Source organism: Falco peregrinus, chromosome 4 (genome assembly GCF_023634155.1).
Source record: "Falco peregrinus isolate bFalPer1 chromosome 4, bFalPer1.pri, whole genome shotgun sequence".
Taxonomy (NCBI): domain Eukaryota; kingdom Metazoa; phylum Chordata; class Aves; order Falconiformes; family Falconidae; genus Falco; species Falco peregrinus.
In genome coordinates this window covers 14761387-14780219 of record NC_073724.1, presented here as the reverse complement: position 1 = coordinate 14780219, position 18833 = coordinate 14761387, and the positions used below count along the sequence as shown (strand labels likewise).

General features: G+C 39.9%; 1 protein-coding gene across 2 annotated transcripts in view; it reads left to right on the top strand.

Annotated features, from left to right (window-relative positions):
• SAMSN1 (SAM domain, SH3 domain and nuclear localization signals 1) overlaps positions 1-18833 on the top strand; it is a 98464-nt gene that overhangs the window by 39821 nt on the left and 39810 nt on the right. For both annotated transcript variants that reach the window (XM_027790349.2, XM_055801753.1), the window contains exons 8-9: positions 2870-2993; positions 4164-4537. In XM_027790349.2, coding sequence (XP_027646150.2) covers positions 2870-2993; positions 4164-4537 — 498 coding nt within the window. The remainder of the gene's footprint in view (positions 1-2869; positions 2994-4163; positions 4538-18833) is intronic.

Genomic DNA, 18833 nt, shown 5'->3' with positions numbered 1-18833 from the left:
CAAGAGATCTATTAGAGCAATATTAGCACTTTAAAACTGGTGTGATTTATTTTGCAAAGACATCTCACAACGAGAGACTGAAAAATTACACCTCAGTTTCTCTCTTTAGCTAAGGTAAAACTGGAGTCCTACTATCTTGAATTTGGAAGAGGGGAAAGGGGGCTTGAAATACAAATCAGAACATGACTGATCGAAGGGTGCTTGGATTTGGCGCACAGTGGATGATGAATACTCAAATGCAAGCTGTGAAAGGGCCTTAAGCTGACTACAGCTTTAAGATGGGTCTGCTGAGACCTTATCCTACAGTGAAGATCCTCAAGAAGACCTAAAGGGATTTAAACTCCAAGCTGCTAGGTTTTATTTAGTCTACAAAATAAAATAACTAATTCTTCAAATGGCAGAAATTGAAAGCACCCAGGTTTTGTCTATATTAGGAACTAGCAAAGAGTAATACGTGAGTATCAGCACAGCAGAACATTTGGTCCTGATGAGCTGATGTCCACACCGTGCATTATGGGAGGTCTATCTGTGTTGGAATCCTCTCTGTTAGACATCCAACAGTAGCTGGAGTTCATCAGTTGAACTTCTAGAAAGCATCTTCCATCTTAATTTCATCTGCAATATATTCAATTTGTGCCACTTTGAGACCAAAACGCAGCTTACAGGGCTAGTGGTGAAACTCACTCCAAATATATGCCCCTGATGGAAACTAAAATACCAAAGTAGCCATAACTTACAAAAGACACTGGAGACATGAAAAGGTGTTTATATTCAACTCTCTGGCTTCCTGCTATATTCCTGTGTTTGAGTCCCAGTTCCCAGTACAGTCTGCATCCTTCAAGAAACCTAACATGCTGCTGAGAAGGAGGGAGTCTAAACCCAAGTGTTATCCAACATGGGCAAGTCTGCATTAGTCACCGTGTTTAGCAAGAGGAGGACTCCTAAGAACTTAGCCTTGAGGAAAGAAGCCAGCATAGCTTCACCAGCATGAGTGGAATCATGGCATGAAGAAAGCCATTAAAGGTGTATCTAGAGATAGACTAATAACTAATAATTTTACATAGCTAAGAATATTTCATCAGAACAGTGCCTGAAAGAATAAAATAGTTTCAGATTTTTTTTGTGTGTAATTTTCCACATGTGGGTACATGTTTATTTCACTAGGTCATGCTTGGTTCAAGCCAATTTCTAATATTCTGTTAGACCATTGGTCTTACATGAGAAGGATATACCTGATTCTGTAGGCTGTTAAATCGCCATGACAATTTATAGCTGGACCAAGATGAACTGGTAGTGCAAATAACTTGGTACAAACCCTTTCAAGGTTTGAAACCAAACATCTGAATATACAGGGGAACATCTCACCTATTCTCACTTAGCTTTCACTAACTCTTTGCTTCAATTTATGATGTCAACACAATTGTCTACTGACACAAAACTAACTAAACACATAAAAATGTCTTTTGCCTGGGCATAGAAGTCTTGGACTTCTATTTCTGCTTACAGAGCCTCATGTCTTCATAGAAAAATACCTGAACTTTTGGTACCTGAAGCACAGCTACCTTTATAAGCAGTTATCTGTCAAGTGAACACTGGTCTTTTTTAAAATCTGAAATTAATATATACCCTTCCCCTTATCATTGCTACTAGGGCTGGATGTAGCCTGTAATATGTGAATGCTGGGGTTTCAGGTGGGCTTCATGCTAAGATTTTGCAAAAAGCCTTTAACCCAAATGAAAGCTAAGGAGTTCAGAATCTCTTGAGACTCCTCCTGAAGCAGCCTGCCCACTATACATTAGACTGTGCTGGCAAACTCCATGATGACTTTGTCTCAAAGGATTATGCATGTGAGGAAGTAGAAAGGATCTGTGATGTGTGACCTAATTGTTGGGGAGAGTGCAATAAAGGTCTCTGCATTTCTGCCTTCTGATAACATCAGCACTAGCACTTAATCACTTGTAATATCACCAAAGATGCATTGCCACAATAGGCCGAATTCTTTATCGGTGTAAATAGGTGAACATCCATAGAAGCCAGGCAGTATTGTTCCAGAAAGTAGCCATTGGCGGATTATGGTTCTACTAGTTTCTAATATATTTACTTTTTCTGGTTTCTAATGAAAAGCAGATATCCCATGTGAAACACTGCACGTGACTATGGGAGAGAGGTTATTTGCTGTCAGAGTATGAAATTTCTCTCTAAAGCTCACGTAGAAATTCAGTCTGATTGGAGGAGAACTCAAGAGTTTCTGAACTGATTTGCAAGGCTGGTTCACATAAGTGAAAGTGTCTGAGATGGCTGCATGTTCATAAAGTTCCTGCTCCAGGAGCCTGCAGTAGCCAAACCTTGAGTTTCTCCAGTAGGATGTTGTTGGAACGTACAATAACGGAATTGGATTGTCATTTACATTGTTGTCATTTGATCTAGGAAAGGAAATAAGGTCTTGAATAAAGGAATACATCAGTATTTCAGAACACACCTCCATACATATTTAAATGCAGTAGCTCACCACATCTGGGAATTCCATGCATACCTGAAATGCTTCTGGATAATGTAGTGGTTGCATATATTAAAATGTTTTCTGGAACTAATCTGGAATTAGGTAATAAATAATACTGGGGCATTAAAGAAAAGTCATATGTAAACAGCAATATGAACACTGATCTAAGCTAGATGCCTCTTGTGACTTGCCTTTTCCCTTTTTTGTATCTATTGGTCCCAAGCAAGGAATGCCTTGCTTTTAAAAGCATTTTGTAGGTGATAATTCTCTGAATCTGAGACTTTGTCATTATCAAAAGAATCACCCTGTTGCCCTTACCTTTTATTTGTACGGTTTGAATGCTTCTAACATCTTTAGGTTTTTTGCCAGGGTACAGAACCAGATGATAAAACAGAGTCCATGGGAACATTAAAACGATTGCAGAAATTGGTCCGAACAAAAAAACCAAGTACACAAAGCCTGGAGGATGTCAAACATGTTTTGCTCCCCCTCAGTAAGTAAAGCATCATATCAGCATTCTTTCCAACATTTGGTAAATGACCCTGTATTGAACATAACTGTAAACAATCCTGTCCTGGTCTGTCATTCACCACCCATGATTTTCAAACCCCACTGAGACATTACTGTGATACCACTTTAGTCCTGACTTCCTCATAGTGTGAAAAATTGTTTCCTGTCGCAGTAGCTTGAGTTTTGTAACAGTATATCTTGCAAGTGGGGATTTTATCTAAACAGAATTGTATAACAGTGGGGTCTCCATGCAGAGCACCGTTTGTTTTTAGAGTAGTTCTTAGGTTTGTATCAAGTTTCAGACAAGAAAGGCAAAACTCAGAAACGCAATGATAACTTTCAGTGTTAATCCGCGAGCCAGTAGTAACTGGGAGCACAGGAAGATCTGTGATACGACAAGCAAGTCGTCCTCTCGTCATACCGAATTGCCTAGGGCTGTAAGACACAGAAATTCCGAACTAATGCTGAGCTCAGGTTATTTTCTGGAGTGCCCTATAGATCATTGATCTGACTGTGCCACAGTTCTTCAGCTGAACTTGTTTTGCCAACAGTAATTTAACAGTGCATGAATTTGTTGTACCATGTGTTTGTGTATATGATTATTTTCAAACGAAAACTAGCAAAATGAGTGTAAACTATCTGAAGGACTACTGCTCAAGCCAAATCATTGCTTGGCTGAAACACATGAGGAAATTTGTATTTCAACAACTACTTTGTAACTACAGCATACACACTGGAAAGGGGTGGAAGCGGAATTATCCAGAAAAGCTTTCCAAACTTTTCAAGTATTTAAGCTAAACTCATGGTCTCTGCAACTATGCAGCAATATGACATTTAATTAGTAAATTCTCATGTTCAGTGCAGAACCAGTAGCATTTTCCAGGCCAAAAGCCTGGAAAGACTGGAAAGGGAACAAGACACATTTACCAAATGGACAATAAATCTTGCTTTTGACTCAGATGTCTGACCCAGTACAAAATCCTTTTCATCTCCCCAATTATCATTATTATTTGTTTTTTATGGAGTCCTTGGCTTTTTCAATATATATAATGCAACAGTCAGAACTAAAAAAAAAAAAAAAAAAAAAAAAAAAAAGTGCTATTTTCTCTATGAATCGCAACATATTATAACAGAAGTATTTGCATTTTTAAAGATACACTAGAAGATGGTTATCTCTCTGAAGAGGATGAAGAAGCACTAACGTCTTGCATGAAGCTGACAAAACCTCAGGAAAAGAAGACCTGGAAAGACAACGTAAGGAGAAAAGAAGCTGAGACTAGGGCAGATTTTATTTCTGCATCTCTGGGCCACTCATATACTTCCAGGCTTAATAACTTAGGAACTATTTCAATCCATTCGGAAACCGAATTTCACTTGTGGAGTGACTGGAAGCCATTTCCTGACAGCCAGCTCTGTCCTTGTGACTTCTTGATTTCAAAAATAGAAGAATGGGAAAACTGTACTTGCTCTTCTCATCAGCCACATCTTACATATTCCCTAACTGATATGGCTCTGCAGTACTCCTGGGTAAGTGGAAGTGGTTTCGTTTGTGCTGATATGCATAAAAAGTGGAAACTTTTTGCTCTGATTCAGCATTAAAGAGATGCTGTCATCTTCCATGTGGTTATGAAATGTAATAAACCAAATTTAGATTTCAGGTAAATGGATATGAATGTATTGTTCAGGCTAACACCAGGGGTTCATACAGCCCTAGGTAGCTCATTTTTAACCATGCAGACATCAGCAGCATTGAGGTGGAAGGCTTGAGGCTATTCTGTTTCTCATCAGACACACTGGTTTTTTCATCTGTATTCATTAAATACTCATCCTTCCAGGCTCAGAAAATTTTCTGGAGGTCTGGCGTAAATCAGTAAGCGACAATGAAGCCGGTGGGCTTGGATCAGGCCCCTAGAGGTCACTGCAATACTAGTAAAGGACACTAGAGTTATTTAGACAAATGTCAGAGGTTGAAGGGGGATTGGTGATTCTGCTTTCTTGGATCAGCTCAGCTGGTGGAGCCTATGTTTGCAATTACCTTTGTGGCAGCAAGAAGATCTTAGGGCCAGATACAAAGAAGAGTTTAGTCTGAAATTATCTTTCTGGATAGCTATCTGGAGTATCTTTTCTATGTTAATTGCAGGCTTTTTTTAAAGGTGATATTTAAAACTAGAAAAACAAAGGCAAGAAAAAACTGTAGTTGGTGAGGTATACAAAATATGGACACTGCAGTGAGGCTTTTCTCCCTCTCCTCACTGGGCACAGCAGGTCTTCTGGCACTCCACATAGTGGTAAGGACATGGAGGATGGGTGGCTGACTGAAATAATACGTCAGGGAAGAAGTAAAGAGTAGCCTCTTTCCCTTTATGCCCATTCCCTCGACAGCGCTCCAGGGACAGAGACTGTTCTCACTGTGCAATAAGGCCAACCCCCAGGAAAGTTCATTTAAACGACAGGAGGCAAGATACCTGCTGACCTGCTAGCTGAGTGTTCAGATGGAGACCTGTGCAACCACAACCTCAGATCAGAGAGTCTCCTGCTGAAAACAGCATTTTCTTTAATGTGTGCTCGTATATCATTAGGAAAGGTACACATGCATAGATGTGTGGGTCAATATAGCAACTACATTTCTCAATACATGGATGTAGTAATTCAGTTTCTTTTCAATGACACAGTAGCTGATGTAGCAACAGGCAGCACCTGAAACATGGGATTTATCTAGCTGAACGTAGCCCAGAAGATTGTCCTGGGATTTGACATAGAAATAGAAAGGCTAAAGCTTTGATTGATGGAAGTGTAATTAGGAGAGAAAGAAAGCAAACTACCCCTAAAAAAGACTGAGGAAGGTGCAGCAGTAAAACTGTGGACAGTCTCAGCACTGCAAACTGCCAGGGAGAGCCCCTGGAGACAGACCTTTAGGGCAGAGCATTGGCAGAAACAGGCTGGGAGCCATGAACAAAGCCTGCGTTTTGTTGGGTGAGTCCTCCTGTCTGCCACTAAATAGGAGCCCAGAAACCAAACTGTGTCAGGGATGCTGGGCTCCATCATGTGCCTGCTCCTAATGAAAGCAATTTTCAGCATCCCAAGCTAAGGCTGAAGACCCAAGGCAAAATAGTAATAATAGACATGTCGGTCAGATTTATGAGAGCATAAGTGTCAATTCAAATAATTTTATTTCATTTTGTCACAAACAGGTTGTTAACATTCTCTACCCTGGTGAGATTTGTCCTACCCATGTAACTATTAAGTGCCAGCAAGAGGTTTAGTGGTTTGGGTTTTTTTCTGCATTATAGTCTATTTTGCCATCTGTTTTTCTGACAGGCTCCCTGAATTTAATGTATCTCTGTGGGCTTAGTGTCTTTAGATTTACATTACAGGCAATGGAAAGTTATCTCATTCTTTGCATTTGCATTCTACCAACTGGCTCAATTGAAGATTACAAAGACTGGATTTTCAGTTTTGCTTTTTAAGAATCAAACAAGCCAACACTGGTGGCTTTGCTAGGAGGGGTTCAGACATTGGGGACAATGCAGATGTTCCTTCTGGTGTTGATTTACTTAGAGTAAAACCAATATATTCCATAATAATTTTTCTGATTCTATGAGTAAAATATTTCATTTTCATGGTTGGTCTTGGCTTGGCTACTACTCTGTTGTCTTTCCTGCAGCATCACGTGAAGGTGCGCTACTGAAATGTAGTCGGTATGTCCTGAATTGAGGCAAACAAGCAAAACTGGTTAGATGCAAGACTAAGGTTCAAGACATTGCTATTCCATCAGCAAACTGTGGCTGGTCTGTTCTGGGGGACAGATAAATATCTAGGTTGGACACATATTATCCAGACTCATCTCAGCAACATACACAAGGCTGATTGAGCCTAGTTTTAATTAAAGCTGGAAGTGCAGATAACAAATTAAGTCGTGCTCCCCCGTAATCATGAGGAAAAAGACCTGGATCTCTTAATGATAGATTGCTGTTTAGAGATATAAAATATGAGTGATCCTAATTCCTTTCCTCCAGTTTCTTCCTATGACTCCTTTCTTCCTCTTCCTTTCTTCCTTTACATAGCCTCCTTTATAGTGTTTCATATTGCCACCGATTGTTTCACCTAAAACAATAAAAAGGCTGGCAGAGATCATCCAAGCTGGTCACCTAACCAAAAATTGTGAGAACAGACTGCAAAAGTCACATCCATCTTCAGCTGCAACAGGCTCACCAAACTCCTCCAGCGACTCCTCCTTCAGCCTCCCCCAGTTAAGCTGACAATAAACACCTGTGTTAGCTGACCGCCTCCGGCACAGGGACATCGGAGACAACTATCTCACCCATCCTGCACACCTTCATGTATTATGAAAACATTTCAGAAGTCTGCATTTCTGTCCTCTGATTAAATACAGAACTGAGTGTGCTGTGTTACCATTTTATAGCCACAGTGCCACTGTTAGCAACTTTGTGCAAAGTTAACTTAGACATAGGTCATTTTTTTTCTGCATTATTCAGCTGTTTACAGTATAATTAGTGGCTGGTCAAAATTTTGCTAGGGGCAACACAGCATTTTTTTTTTTGGTGTGTCAGAATTGCCGTGTGAATTTATTGTTACTGATATTCTTCCTAAAGATATTTAATTTGTAAATAGTTCTTCCTTAGAAAGTGGAAGAATATATTTAAAAAAATACTGAATACTTCAGCAAAAAAGAAAAAAACCCCTATGCCTCAATAAAGAAACTACCATGCTGTACATTTTCTTATTACCACAAAGTATATTCAGGAGGGAAATGAGCGATCCAGGCTGGTGTTTGTAATGTGATATATCAGCTGAAAATCAGGCAGAGGACGGAAGACTGTCCAGACACCACTTTAACGCTCACATGGCCTTAGTGTGAAAGGTTATTGGGTTTTACACTTCTTATTCCTCAAGCTTAGCCCTGCAGAAAACAGTTCAGCTGTCTGTCAGATTTTTTTTTTCCTCCTTTTTTATATTTTTTAAATTGTGGTTACTAGAAGCTGCCCTTCTGTTACTTGTACGCTAAGATCTTCCTAGCAAAGTAGTTCACTTAGAAGTTTCATGTCTATATGACTTTTATACAAGCCCTTTCAGCCTTCTGTTGCTTTTTCTCAATCTGTGCAATTACATAAGACTTTTGCAACCTTGTGTAAGGCATGGAAAACCCAGAGTCAGAAGCTTGGAAAGTACAGGAGCTTGATGGGCTGGACTGGCCCTGAAACATGCACAGTGTGGAGCACACGGTGGGGTCACAGCTGAGGGGTCCGCTTCATAAAAGTGTTCCCAGACTGTCTTGGACAGCCGGAGACAGAGAGAGAAAAGCTAATGAGTCCCTTTCTCCTCTCCCTCAATACTTTAACATGCTGCTTCACTGGCTGACCCACCTGCTCTCCCAATAACTGTGCAAGGTGGAAGCTGTGCTTGCAGGGTGACACAGGCATCCTTTACAGGAAAGGGAGAGCAGGCAACGTCTCCTGTTGGAGATAAATCAGACAAGAGCTGCTGGAAGGGGGTTTCTCTTCTTGCTGTATCTTAGAAGCATGGTTGCATTTCACAGAAGAAGGTTTTAGTCATTGATACCATAAGAATATTTATCTGTTTCAACCTGTGTTTGGTATTCAGTGAGAATGAAAAGATGATGGTCATTTCCCAAGACTAGAGAAGACCTGGGAATTTGGTGATTAGGAAGAAAAAAATCTAAGGGGGCTGCAGAGCAAGATACTTTCACGTCCCATTTTCAGGTTATGAGGAGAGTAGAAATCTTCCAAAGACTGCTTTCTTTCCAATATGAATGTATTGCATTGTGATGGAATGAGCAGTAAGTTTAAGAAAACTGCAAGTGACTTGATGCCGATGTCTGTGTTCATTCTCTCCATATTCCTCTGAGGAATGTGTTCTGGTCTAATCACAGTTATTTTAGCCCTGCTATTATGGCCGTGGTTCTCTGCCTTTTGAGTGACTTTGTGGCTTTCTGCTTTCCTCCTGCTCTGGCTTGTTTTCTTGCCAGACAAGCCATTTCTCAGCATCTCCCTTTGACCCTTAGTAGACACGTCTAGTTTGACACTCATTTGTTTGTTCAAGAAACACTTATTTCCAGCTCTGTTTTTGGACATTTTCTTGTCCAAGCTTTTCCTGACATGTTCTACTTAATAGTTTCTGGTTCCTGGCTGCTCCATCCCAGCCTTGCTTGCTCGCCACAATTGCTCTTACCCCGCACTCTGCACTGCCTCTGCTGCTCCTAATCATCTTGGTTCTCAAAGAGGTGCTGTATATTGCCTTGAGGTTTACACAGGATTTTGGATTTGTTGTGATGCCGGTGACGGATCATTGTTCTCTTGGTTAGTGAAGTAGGGGGGAAGAGTGTGGACAGCTGGTAATGAACAAGCAGGACAGAGAATGCTCTTCCTTAGCAAAACCCACTTCAAAGCTGAAAGCTGCATTTACCATTTGCACAGCTAAGAGAATGGCTGCAGGAAGATTTCTACTTCACTTCAGCCAGCAGTTTCTCCTGTGCTCTAGAATGCTGTCGGCTTTAATGGACTTTCTGGCTGCTCAGTTTTCTTAAGCAATTTGTCTGTTTTCTGCATTTTTTCCTTTCTTCAGCTAATGCCTTTCTGTTGAGAGACACCTGAACATGCCTTAGAAGAGCTTTCTCAATTACATTTTGAATCCCTATTTGGCACAAATGTAGCACTAAAAAGAGTGCCTGGAAATCCCCAAATTGCTTTTCTGAGACACTGGTTTTCAAGTGCTCTGGTCACTCTAGCTGCTTCAGTGCCAGTAACAAGTGGTTGGTTGAAAATCTGTAGCTCTTACTTATTCCTATTTCAGTGAGAAGATAGGAAGACAGGTCTTCACCAAGTGTAAATCTATTTTCTGCTCATGTTAGGAAGTCCTGTACTTAAGCTGACGCCCAAAATCTTTGCTTGGGGAAGAGATGAAGAGCAGTTGAAAGGGTGGCAGTAAGCAAAGCAGTCAGAACCATCGTGATGGGTGTTCAGCTGTGAAAACACTCTTTGTTTTCTAAGATATGAAACTGTCCCCAGCTGCTTCTTTTTCATCTCGTCATATCTTCAGTGACAAGCCCCTGACAGCCTTCCTTTTGCATTTTATAACATTCTAGCTAATTTCATCTGTTACCCTGCTCTCCCCATCAGTCGCCCAGCTCAGCCCTTCAGCCTGTGTGCTCAGCATCTCTCTCGCAGAAATGCCCCCGTGCTCCTCAGACTGCGGAGTCTTCAAAGATACATGAACTGATAGACAAAAAGGAACAGTGCTACAGCTAAATCTAGCACACGGTTAAATTCAAAGGCACTCCCTATTTTCCCATTCAAATTCTGTCTCAGAAACATGTGAAAGCTTATTTTGAATTTTAAACCTTGTAAGGAGGTGGAGATTGAAATGTGTTTGTGCATGTCTGTCGTAGTCAAATGCTGGTGAAATTGGAACAGCTTAGATTTTAAAACTGGAGAAAAGTCAAGATCTGTGATTGACTTTCAGTGTTTACTTTTCCTGGAAATACCAAGCAAAACACGAACTCAGCCAAAAAGACAGAAATGCTAGTGAACTGAAGAGAACTCATTTTCCTGATGCTTCAGTGTCTGTAGAGTCTTACTTTGTCTCCTGTCACAGGGAGCTTTATTTAAGAAACTATTACATCAGGAAGTTGGTAAATATTGTATGGCTTCTTCAGTAAAATACAAAATGTGAGAGAAAATCACTTTTTAAAGCATGAGGCTTCATCTCTCAAGCCTTGTGCTTGGAAGAGAGGAGCCTGGGAGGGCATCCAGCCTCGCTATACCTGCACCATTGCACCGTGCTGATAGCAAGTATCTGACAGCAAGTATCTGCCGCTGCCATTCTGCACCCTACAGGGATTTTTGCTACTTCCTGCATAGTAATGTGAAAAGTTTAGTGTCATCTGTGGTGACTTTGACCATGCAGTCTCAAAGCAGGTTTTAAAAAACATGAAAAATCTGGTGATGCTGCTTTTCACTATGGTAACTCTTGTCCTATTTTATATTTTTAATACCTTACTAGAATTTTCATAGCTATACAGGGAATTATGTCACACTTTCCATTAATCTTAGAGGCATGTATACCTAACTCTATTAAAAAGCTTAACAATTCCAAACTTTTCCCTCCAAACATTGCTGGACTGTTCTGTAAAGTTGGATTGCTAGTACTTGCTAGTATATATAAGGCAGAATGATAATTAAGTGAATTTATTTGCAGTAAAAGATATTTTAAAATACCACAACATTTTTAATATGGTTACAAATAACTGCAGAAGAACATTTCAATTCACCTCAGCAGATTTCATGGGTTTCTTCTGACATAGCTGCTAGGTACTGCAGAGCTACAGCTAGAGAGAGAAATGGAAGGTTAATTTGGATTACTGTCATGAATGTAGTATGAAAGGTAATATAATTGTTGGAAGTGTAGGGAAAATTGTGCCTTTCATATATTTATTCTTTGTAAATGGCATATGAATTCTTAATAGCAAAAAGGAATCCTACCTGCTTCATGAAACATGATGAAGAGTCAAAATATAATTAAACGAAGTGCAGTTGTTGATAACAAACTGATGAAAGGATGACTTCCTATTAACATCCTTTGGAATTGCCAAAATGATGCACTTTTGCATACTGAAAGAAATAGATTGTATTGTCTGTCTGCTGCTTTATATACCTATGCTGTGGTAATATTATCCTTCTGAGGATCTGTTGTGAGTCCAATATCTTATAATAGACATTTTTCTTCTTGTTATTTTATATTAAAAAAAAATAAAAGCTATAATTTCTTCCCATACACCACAGAAAGCAAAAAATATATGTTATTCTTCTTGAGCAGTGCTCCTGCCAAGTGAATCCGCTAATATAAGGTGTGTTTTCATCCTGTGTTGTGCTAATGCATTAGCTTCTGATGCTAGCAGGAATGTTTTGACCAGTGAAGCCATCAGATGCCCTGGCATCTGCCTATCCAAGACTGCAAATTTTTAAATACAATGTATCTCCTTACACAAAGTGATGCAGTTTTACTTCTGCATAGATTCACTTTTGAAACCTAAACTTTGGCCTGATCTTATGCTTGTTGAGTTGGTGAAAAGCTTCCCATTTGTAGTCACAATGTTTAATTTTCAGTGGGCTTAGCTCAGTATACCTTCTGTGCGTGCTCATCTTCATCCCGGGGAACAAGCAAGCTTAGAAGCTTAGCTTCAGATTTTTCCAGTGTCCCTGATGAAGTTGAAATTAAAGTGCTACCCACATGACTAATTTGGTAAGGATTTTGAGGCTAAGGCTCTGGTAAGGAAGCCACAACCTAAGATGACTGAACAATCTTCACTGACCTTAAGTTACAAGAATACGTAGGTGGTAGATATCAGTGCATACAACAGTGCCTGATATTCCTTGTCTTCTTCCCCAGCTAATTCAAATAACTTTTCTTTTGGGGTACGCTAATTTTCTGGATGTTCTGGGCTAGATTAGGAGCTGATTATGTTTACTTGCTTGTTTTGTGAGTGTAGGTTGAGCAAGTTATTCTCCTTGGTAAGTTTTTTTTGTGTGCTTTGAAGTGTTCCTGTAAAGCCTATTTGTGAAATATGCCTTTCATAAATCCGAAGTCATTGGTTCTGTTTTCATCACCCTCACACAGAAATGTAGGAAAAGTCTCATGGTATCAGTGCTCAGCAATGGCATAAATGGAAGAGTGAGGATTTTCAGTGCCAGAAAGGCATTAAAATTTCCAGGGCTGCAGCATTATTATAATGAACGTGTTTCAAAGTCCAGTAAAAGAAATATTTCTGTTGTGGCATTCTCTTAAAGCAGGGTATGTCTTGCATAATTTCAAACTTTTTTTTTTTAGAAACTGAAAATTTAATTTGAATATTGCATTTTCACCCAGCTTTGAAAAAATAGTTGTGGGTAAGATGAACAAGAATAAGGCTTGAAAATAAGATTGGTAGTGAAACAATGGAGACACAGTGGACACACCTCTATTTCTACTATTTAAATACCTTCAGGTATAGGAACAGATCATTAGAAGACAAAGACCAGGGCTTTTCAGAAAGAACTGGGCGATGACTTGTATCTGAGTATTCTCTTTTATTTCGAAAGGAATTCACCCATGGTAATGAAATTTCTGGACTGAATTTCTGTAGGCATTTAATTGACTGAAAGAAGTTCACCTTCCCTAATGCATGAGCAAAGCAAATTGGAAACTTGAACATAACATAACATAACTCTTGCTGGACGTGCTTATACTCCAATCCATTTGAAGAAATTTGGCTGAATATTTTTTGTGAAAGGACCAAATTGATTAGGTTAAATTACATGAAACTTCTTGTTCACTTCTACTTACAACTTACGTTTGGTAGCATACCACAAGAAATGACGACAAACAGTGTGTGGGAAGTAGGAAAATCAAGAGTTCAGATAGTTTAAGATCATGAGATTAAAAAAAAAAAAATCAGATATTTTGAGGGTTTCTGTATTTAGCTCTGGATCGTGTAGGTGTTCTAATACCTAGATTTCCTTCCTCACAGATCATTCTTGCTTCCACAGAACTCCCCTAAAAATTAACCAGCATGGCAATACGGCAATATGTGCGCCCTCAGTTACGGCAGGGACTCGTGCATTCGCTGCCACGCTAGCTCACAAGACAGATCTTACTCTCAGATAAATACAGATGACAGCTTATGTCCTACAGCAAGATATGTACAGGTGGAAAAGGGCAGAATCAATTAATTCTGGTGGCCATTTTAAGATAGGCAAGATATTATTCAGATTATTTCAGATTAGTCAGAAAGCCTTGAAGTCAAACTCCCAAAACTTCACTTGCAGCTACATTCACTCGAATTTGTTGCATACCTAACCACAGGGTCAAAACCTGAGGATTATGTGCAGTCAGTGATCAACTACAAAGTAAATAAATTTTAATACAATTTCTTACCATTTTACTGAACTTTAATGACAAAATAAATCCTTATTCCAGTTCTTGGTAGAAGCATAGCTTCCTTAACTCTGTGAATCATGATCCAGTGATTAAGGACGTGGATAATGCAGATTCAATTCCCTGCACTTCCACAGACCTCTTGCGTGATATTATACAAATCACTTAACTTGTCTGCCTCAGGCTTCCTTTGCAAAATGGTGACAGTATGTTATGTTACACATTAGATGGGTGTTGCACAAGCAAGAATACATTTGTGCACCAAAGGGCAGAAGTTCAAACACTTTATTTGCACTTATTATTTTACCTCCATTCAGATTCATCCTTTGCACTGAATAAGACAGCCATTCAATAGCAGAAATGTGGTAAATATTAAAGCTGCATCATTATAACTGAACCATAAATATACATGCACGCATGGGGTGAGATTCAGACATCACAGCATTAATTCTGCCTTTCCTTGGCTTTAAAACTTTATTTTCTTAATCTAATGAGTTTGTATCTGTATGGTACATGACTGTGCTACTTTTTAGGGGTTTAGGTATTATTATTTAGTTTTATAGGTGTATTTGAATGAAAGGATGTTTCAAAGGTTTTTGTGAGCTTTCACCTCCCAAACTAGAAGAGCGTAAGATTAACAGTTTTCTTCACCAGTTTGTACAAACAGGCCTGTACCTAGCTGTCGGAGTTTTGCTGCTCCTGGAGTAAGACTGCCCTCCAGTTGGCTGTCTAAGGCTCAGTGGAACTTTTAGCAGATCATGGAGCTTTGGGAGGGAAGTTTTCTTTCCTTTTCATCAACCTCTGCTTTCTGTGGCAGCAGTAAGGTGAAGGAGACAGAAAAGACATGAAATAAAGAAGAATAAAGGACCAAATAGGTGAGAGTAGGAGGTAAAAAAAAATTCTCTAGAGAAGTGGTATGCAAGGCATGAGTCAAAAGCTCATGTACTTTGTGGGGAAGTGAGAGGGGAAAGAGTTTGATAAGACAATGAAAAAAAGATGAAGATTGGTGGAGGGAATCTGGAAGAAAAGTGGGGTGTTTGTGAAGAGGCAAAGGATCTATCTCTCTTTCCACAGAGCACAGTTTCGGAGACAGCCTCCCCTTTCCATTCCCTTCTCTCTCCAAAGACAAGTTACTGACATGTAAGTAATTACCTTTTACCTACTGAGTACCATGACTGTCCCTGTGAGCACTTTTAGCCCACAGCCTGAGATAAAGCATGTTATCTTAAACCCTTAATGAAAGAAATTTATGTGACTGTGCTTCACTTCATCTTGTTGATGGGCTAAGAGCAAGTTCCCTCCCCATTAGTGAGGCTCAGCTGACCTGGGGCAACTTAATGGTGACCAGCCAGCCACAGTCCAAAGCATCCCATGAAGCCCTGAGTGAGGCAAGCAGGGCACTAGCCATGACCGGCACAGAGTGCAGCAGTCACCTGGCCAGTCCTCCTCCGTGAGGGACTCAGTGCTGAAATCCAGCAGGAAAAGTGCCTCCTCTTCTTTATGGGAGATCTCAGCATGGCTGCAGCTTGCCCACCCTCCATCAGCCCTGCCCTGGACCAAGCAGTTGATGGATCGAGGTAACCAGCTACACCTGCCAGACAGGACATACAGAGCAGGAACCAGAGCTCCGTGCAGTGCGGTTCGGGCTGGAAGTGAGCATGAGAGCAAATCAACTGCTTGCCTCATTTTCAGTACGAGTGATTTGGCAGGTCTGCTGATGGAGCTAGCCTGACCCACATCCTGCTTGGTTTGAGGGTATGGCCATTAATGTTAGCACCTGAACCAAGTTTTGCAACAGATAAGCCCAGAGGTCTGGTGCAGAGTGTTCTAAGCAAATAAAATGTAAGACTCAAACTGATCACCTTATTCTTGATGAAGAAGCATTTTTGTGTTTTAAAACACAATTACAAATAAAGCCATCTTGTCCCTCTCTGTCCCTTCCAAATTATGTTTACCACCAACTTGAAACCATGTTCAAGGAGAAAGGGAGAACAGCATTTTCCTCTAGAAGTAAAATGAAACTGAAGCACCACAAGTGAATATGCAGTGTATCACACTTTATTCCTTTTCATGTTAGCATCTGCACAGTAGTTCTAAAGCTGTGACGGCACAGCAGCTTGACATTCTGCCATCAGTGAAGAAATTCAGCAGGACATGTTTACTTGTAAAAGATGGTTCAAACTACAAAGAGTTTCCTGACAGCAGGTTGTGCATTAGAGTTAATCAAAATTTACTTCTGTTGATATTGATTCTAATCAGAGATAGGCTTGCAGACATCATGTACAGAGCTTGGATAAACCTCCTGCTGCACTGCCAGTGCTGGTGTGTTGTTGGTCTTCTAAATGCCAAATGAAACATGTCACGTTTTGTGTATGAGATTAAAACAGAGAGCCTATATTTATTTTTGTATCAGTTCCCTTTATCGACAATCTCATATTTGAGCTTTCTGAATAGATGTGGAAGGCAGCTGTCACTTTTTATCTGTAAATGCATTTCTGGGAGTCTGAGCTTCAGCTGGATAACTATAAAACAACAGTCAAATAAACCTGTAAATTATGTGGGATAAAATGCCCTTGTAGCTGATTAGTAATCACAGTGTTCACTAACAGAATCCATTGAGATCTTTTGGCATGAACGCTGCCATGTAGCTTTAAGCATCATTTTAACATTCACTCTGAGAAGCAGCATGCTTTTCACTTACATGCCTGAACCCACAGCAGCAGCATCCTGCCCAGTTGCTTTCTGTTATCATCACAGACAGTAAAGTGTGTTCTGCTTACAATAAATTGTACAGGAAAACCACCAGTGATGCATATATTTCTGCTGGAAATTATTACATGGATGCTGAATAAGGCTGTGGCTGTGTTTTATAAGACACCAACCTTGCTGACTCTGAGTTTTCCCAACAGGAATACCTAGAAGATATAGATACAACTTTGGCTTTTACTCTTGAAGGTAATAAGAAAGGGATTTGTTCAATAGGTGAAAGCCAATCTCCTTGAGAATCCTTCTGTCACAATAGTATAGATTTTTATTAGTGTTACTACTAACCTGACATAGTGTAGGTATGACTGATCTGTTCATCTACTGCTAATGCATGAGAATGTGTTGGGATCAAAGTTTGAGATAAGTTCTTAGTACTTCGTTTTCGCTTTAGGCCAGGTGGTGTTGGGAGCATGCCAAGGACACAGTCTGAGGGCCTGGCAATGAGACACTTTTTCTTACTCATAGAGTAGCAACTACTTTTTTTCTTACCAGACACATCTTTAAATTTGGTAGGAGCTCTCATAGTGATGCTCTATAGCCTGCCCCTGCCGTATTTCTTTGTGTCTCCGTTGACCTTAGTGGCAAAGGATTAGCATAAGAGAAGGAAAAATGTCAAAAATCTTTTTTCAGGAAGAGAAGGAAGCCAAATAGTGTGAGAGAGGCTGAATTCACAATTCCAGGGACTTGTCTTGATGCTGCTTTGCACCCTGACAGTTGCTTAAACGAGTTTAGACTTTGCTCTGTTGTTGCTCCCACATGCTGCTTCAGTGGATGTATGACAATAAATATCCCCCCAATGTAAATTATTTAACAAAGATCAAGTTTTTGAAGAAAACTTCAGATGTTAATTATTAGCTTTGCGGAATAGCCAGTTTCTGCAGGCTTCATAAGAATTATGCTTTTCATGGGATAGGAGTCTTCTTGATATAGTGTCAACACACTGCCAGGTCAAGGGTGTCAAAATATTCTTTAATCCCGTATTTTCTCTCGAAGACTGTGAGTTTCTGTAGCTTCTTCATTTTTATTCCTGATGAAAATCACATAGGAGCCTATTCAATAGGGAGTTACATACTTTGTTGCATGAAGCCCCTAATCGTTTTGGACCAATTTTCATTACCATTCTGAATGCTGGCAGTGATGAGTTTGCAGTGAGTGTGGGAGTTTCAGAGATGGGACCTTAAGCATCCAGCTCCATTCCCCAACATCCCAATGGAAAATCAGCCTCAGTCTTCAGAGTTAAGATTAAAAGTGACAGTTTTGTTTAAACAGTTATAAAGACAGCCCAGCCTGCAATATCTGCCTTCTTTCATGAGTTGTTGGCAGGGGAGGGAGGGCTTAACCCCATTTTTCTACACTTGTTCCTTTTAGTATCTGCAGAGTCTTTGCCGTGGTAGTTTATGGAGGTAGTTACTCTGCTGAGGAGTAGCAGTGACTGTAACTGTGGCTGGCCCTTGCTCAGATTAGGCCAGGAGAGGGAAGTATCTAGCTATGTTCTGGCCCATAATTAATACATAGGAGGAAATTGTGTTCTGCTCATGAACGTTCCTTGAGGAAATAAAGATTAAATTTATTAAGTAAATTATTCACTGCAAATTATTCACTCAGATCCACTTGCTATTCTGAGATTTCTGCAATATCTAAGGGAGCTACATCATACAGGGAGAATCATGGACATAAAAGCACAGGCTGAAGGCATGATTCCTTTCTTGTACAAAATACAAGTCTTATTTTAATTAAAATAAACAGAATAACACACTCTAGAGTTGCTTAGCATTAGGGAAAGCAATGTACAGCCCCAAGGTATCTCTGAGTCTCCAGTTAAACTTGGACAAAGTTTGTCTGACAGACAATAAAAAATGAGTTGCTAATACGAAAAAAAATCTCTTTTCATTTGCTTTTTGACAGGTGGCCAGTATACTAAACCCTTCAATCTACTTTGCACCCTACTTTTTAGTTTTGTCTCAATAACCAAGCATTGAAAGGATAAGTTTACACTTGCTGTTTAGGCTGGAAGTGATCTCTCCTTTAAGAGCAAGGGAAATAGATGGAGCCACTGAGAGGTTATGGAGCTGTTGTGGCACTTGACATCATGTGGGAGGAAGGCACA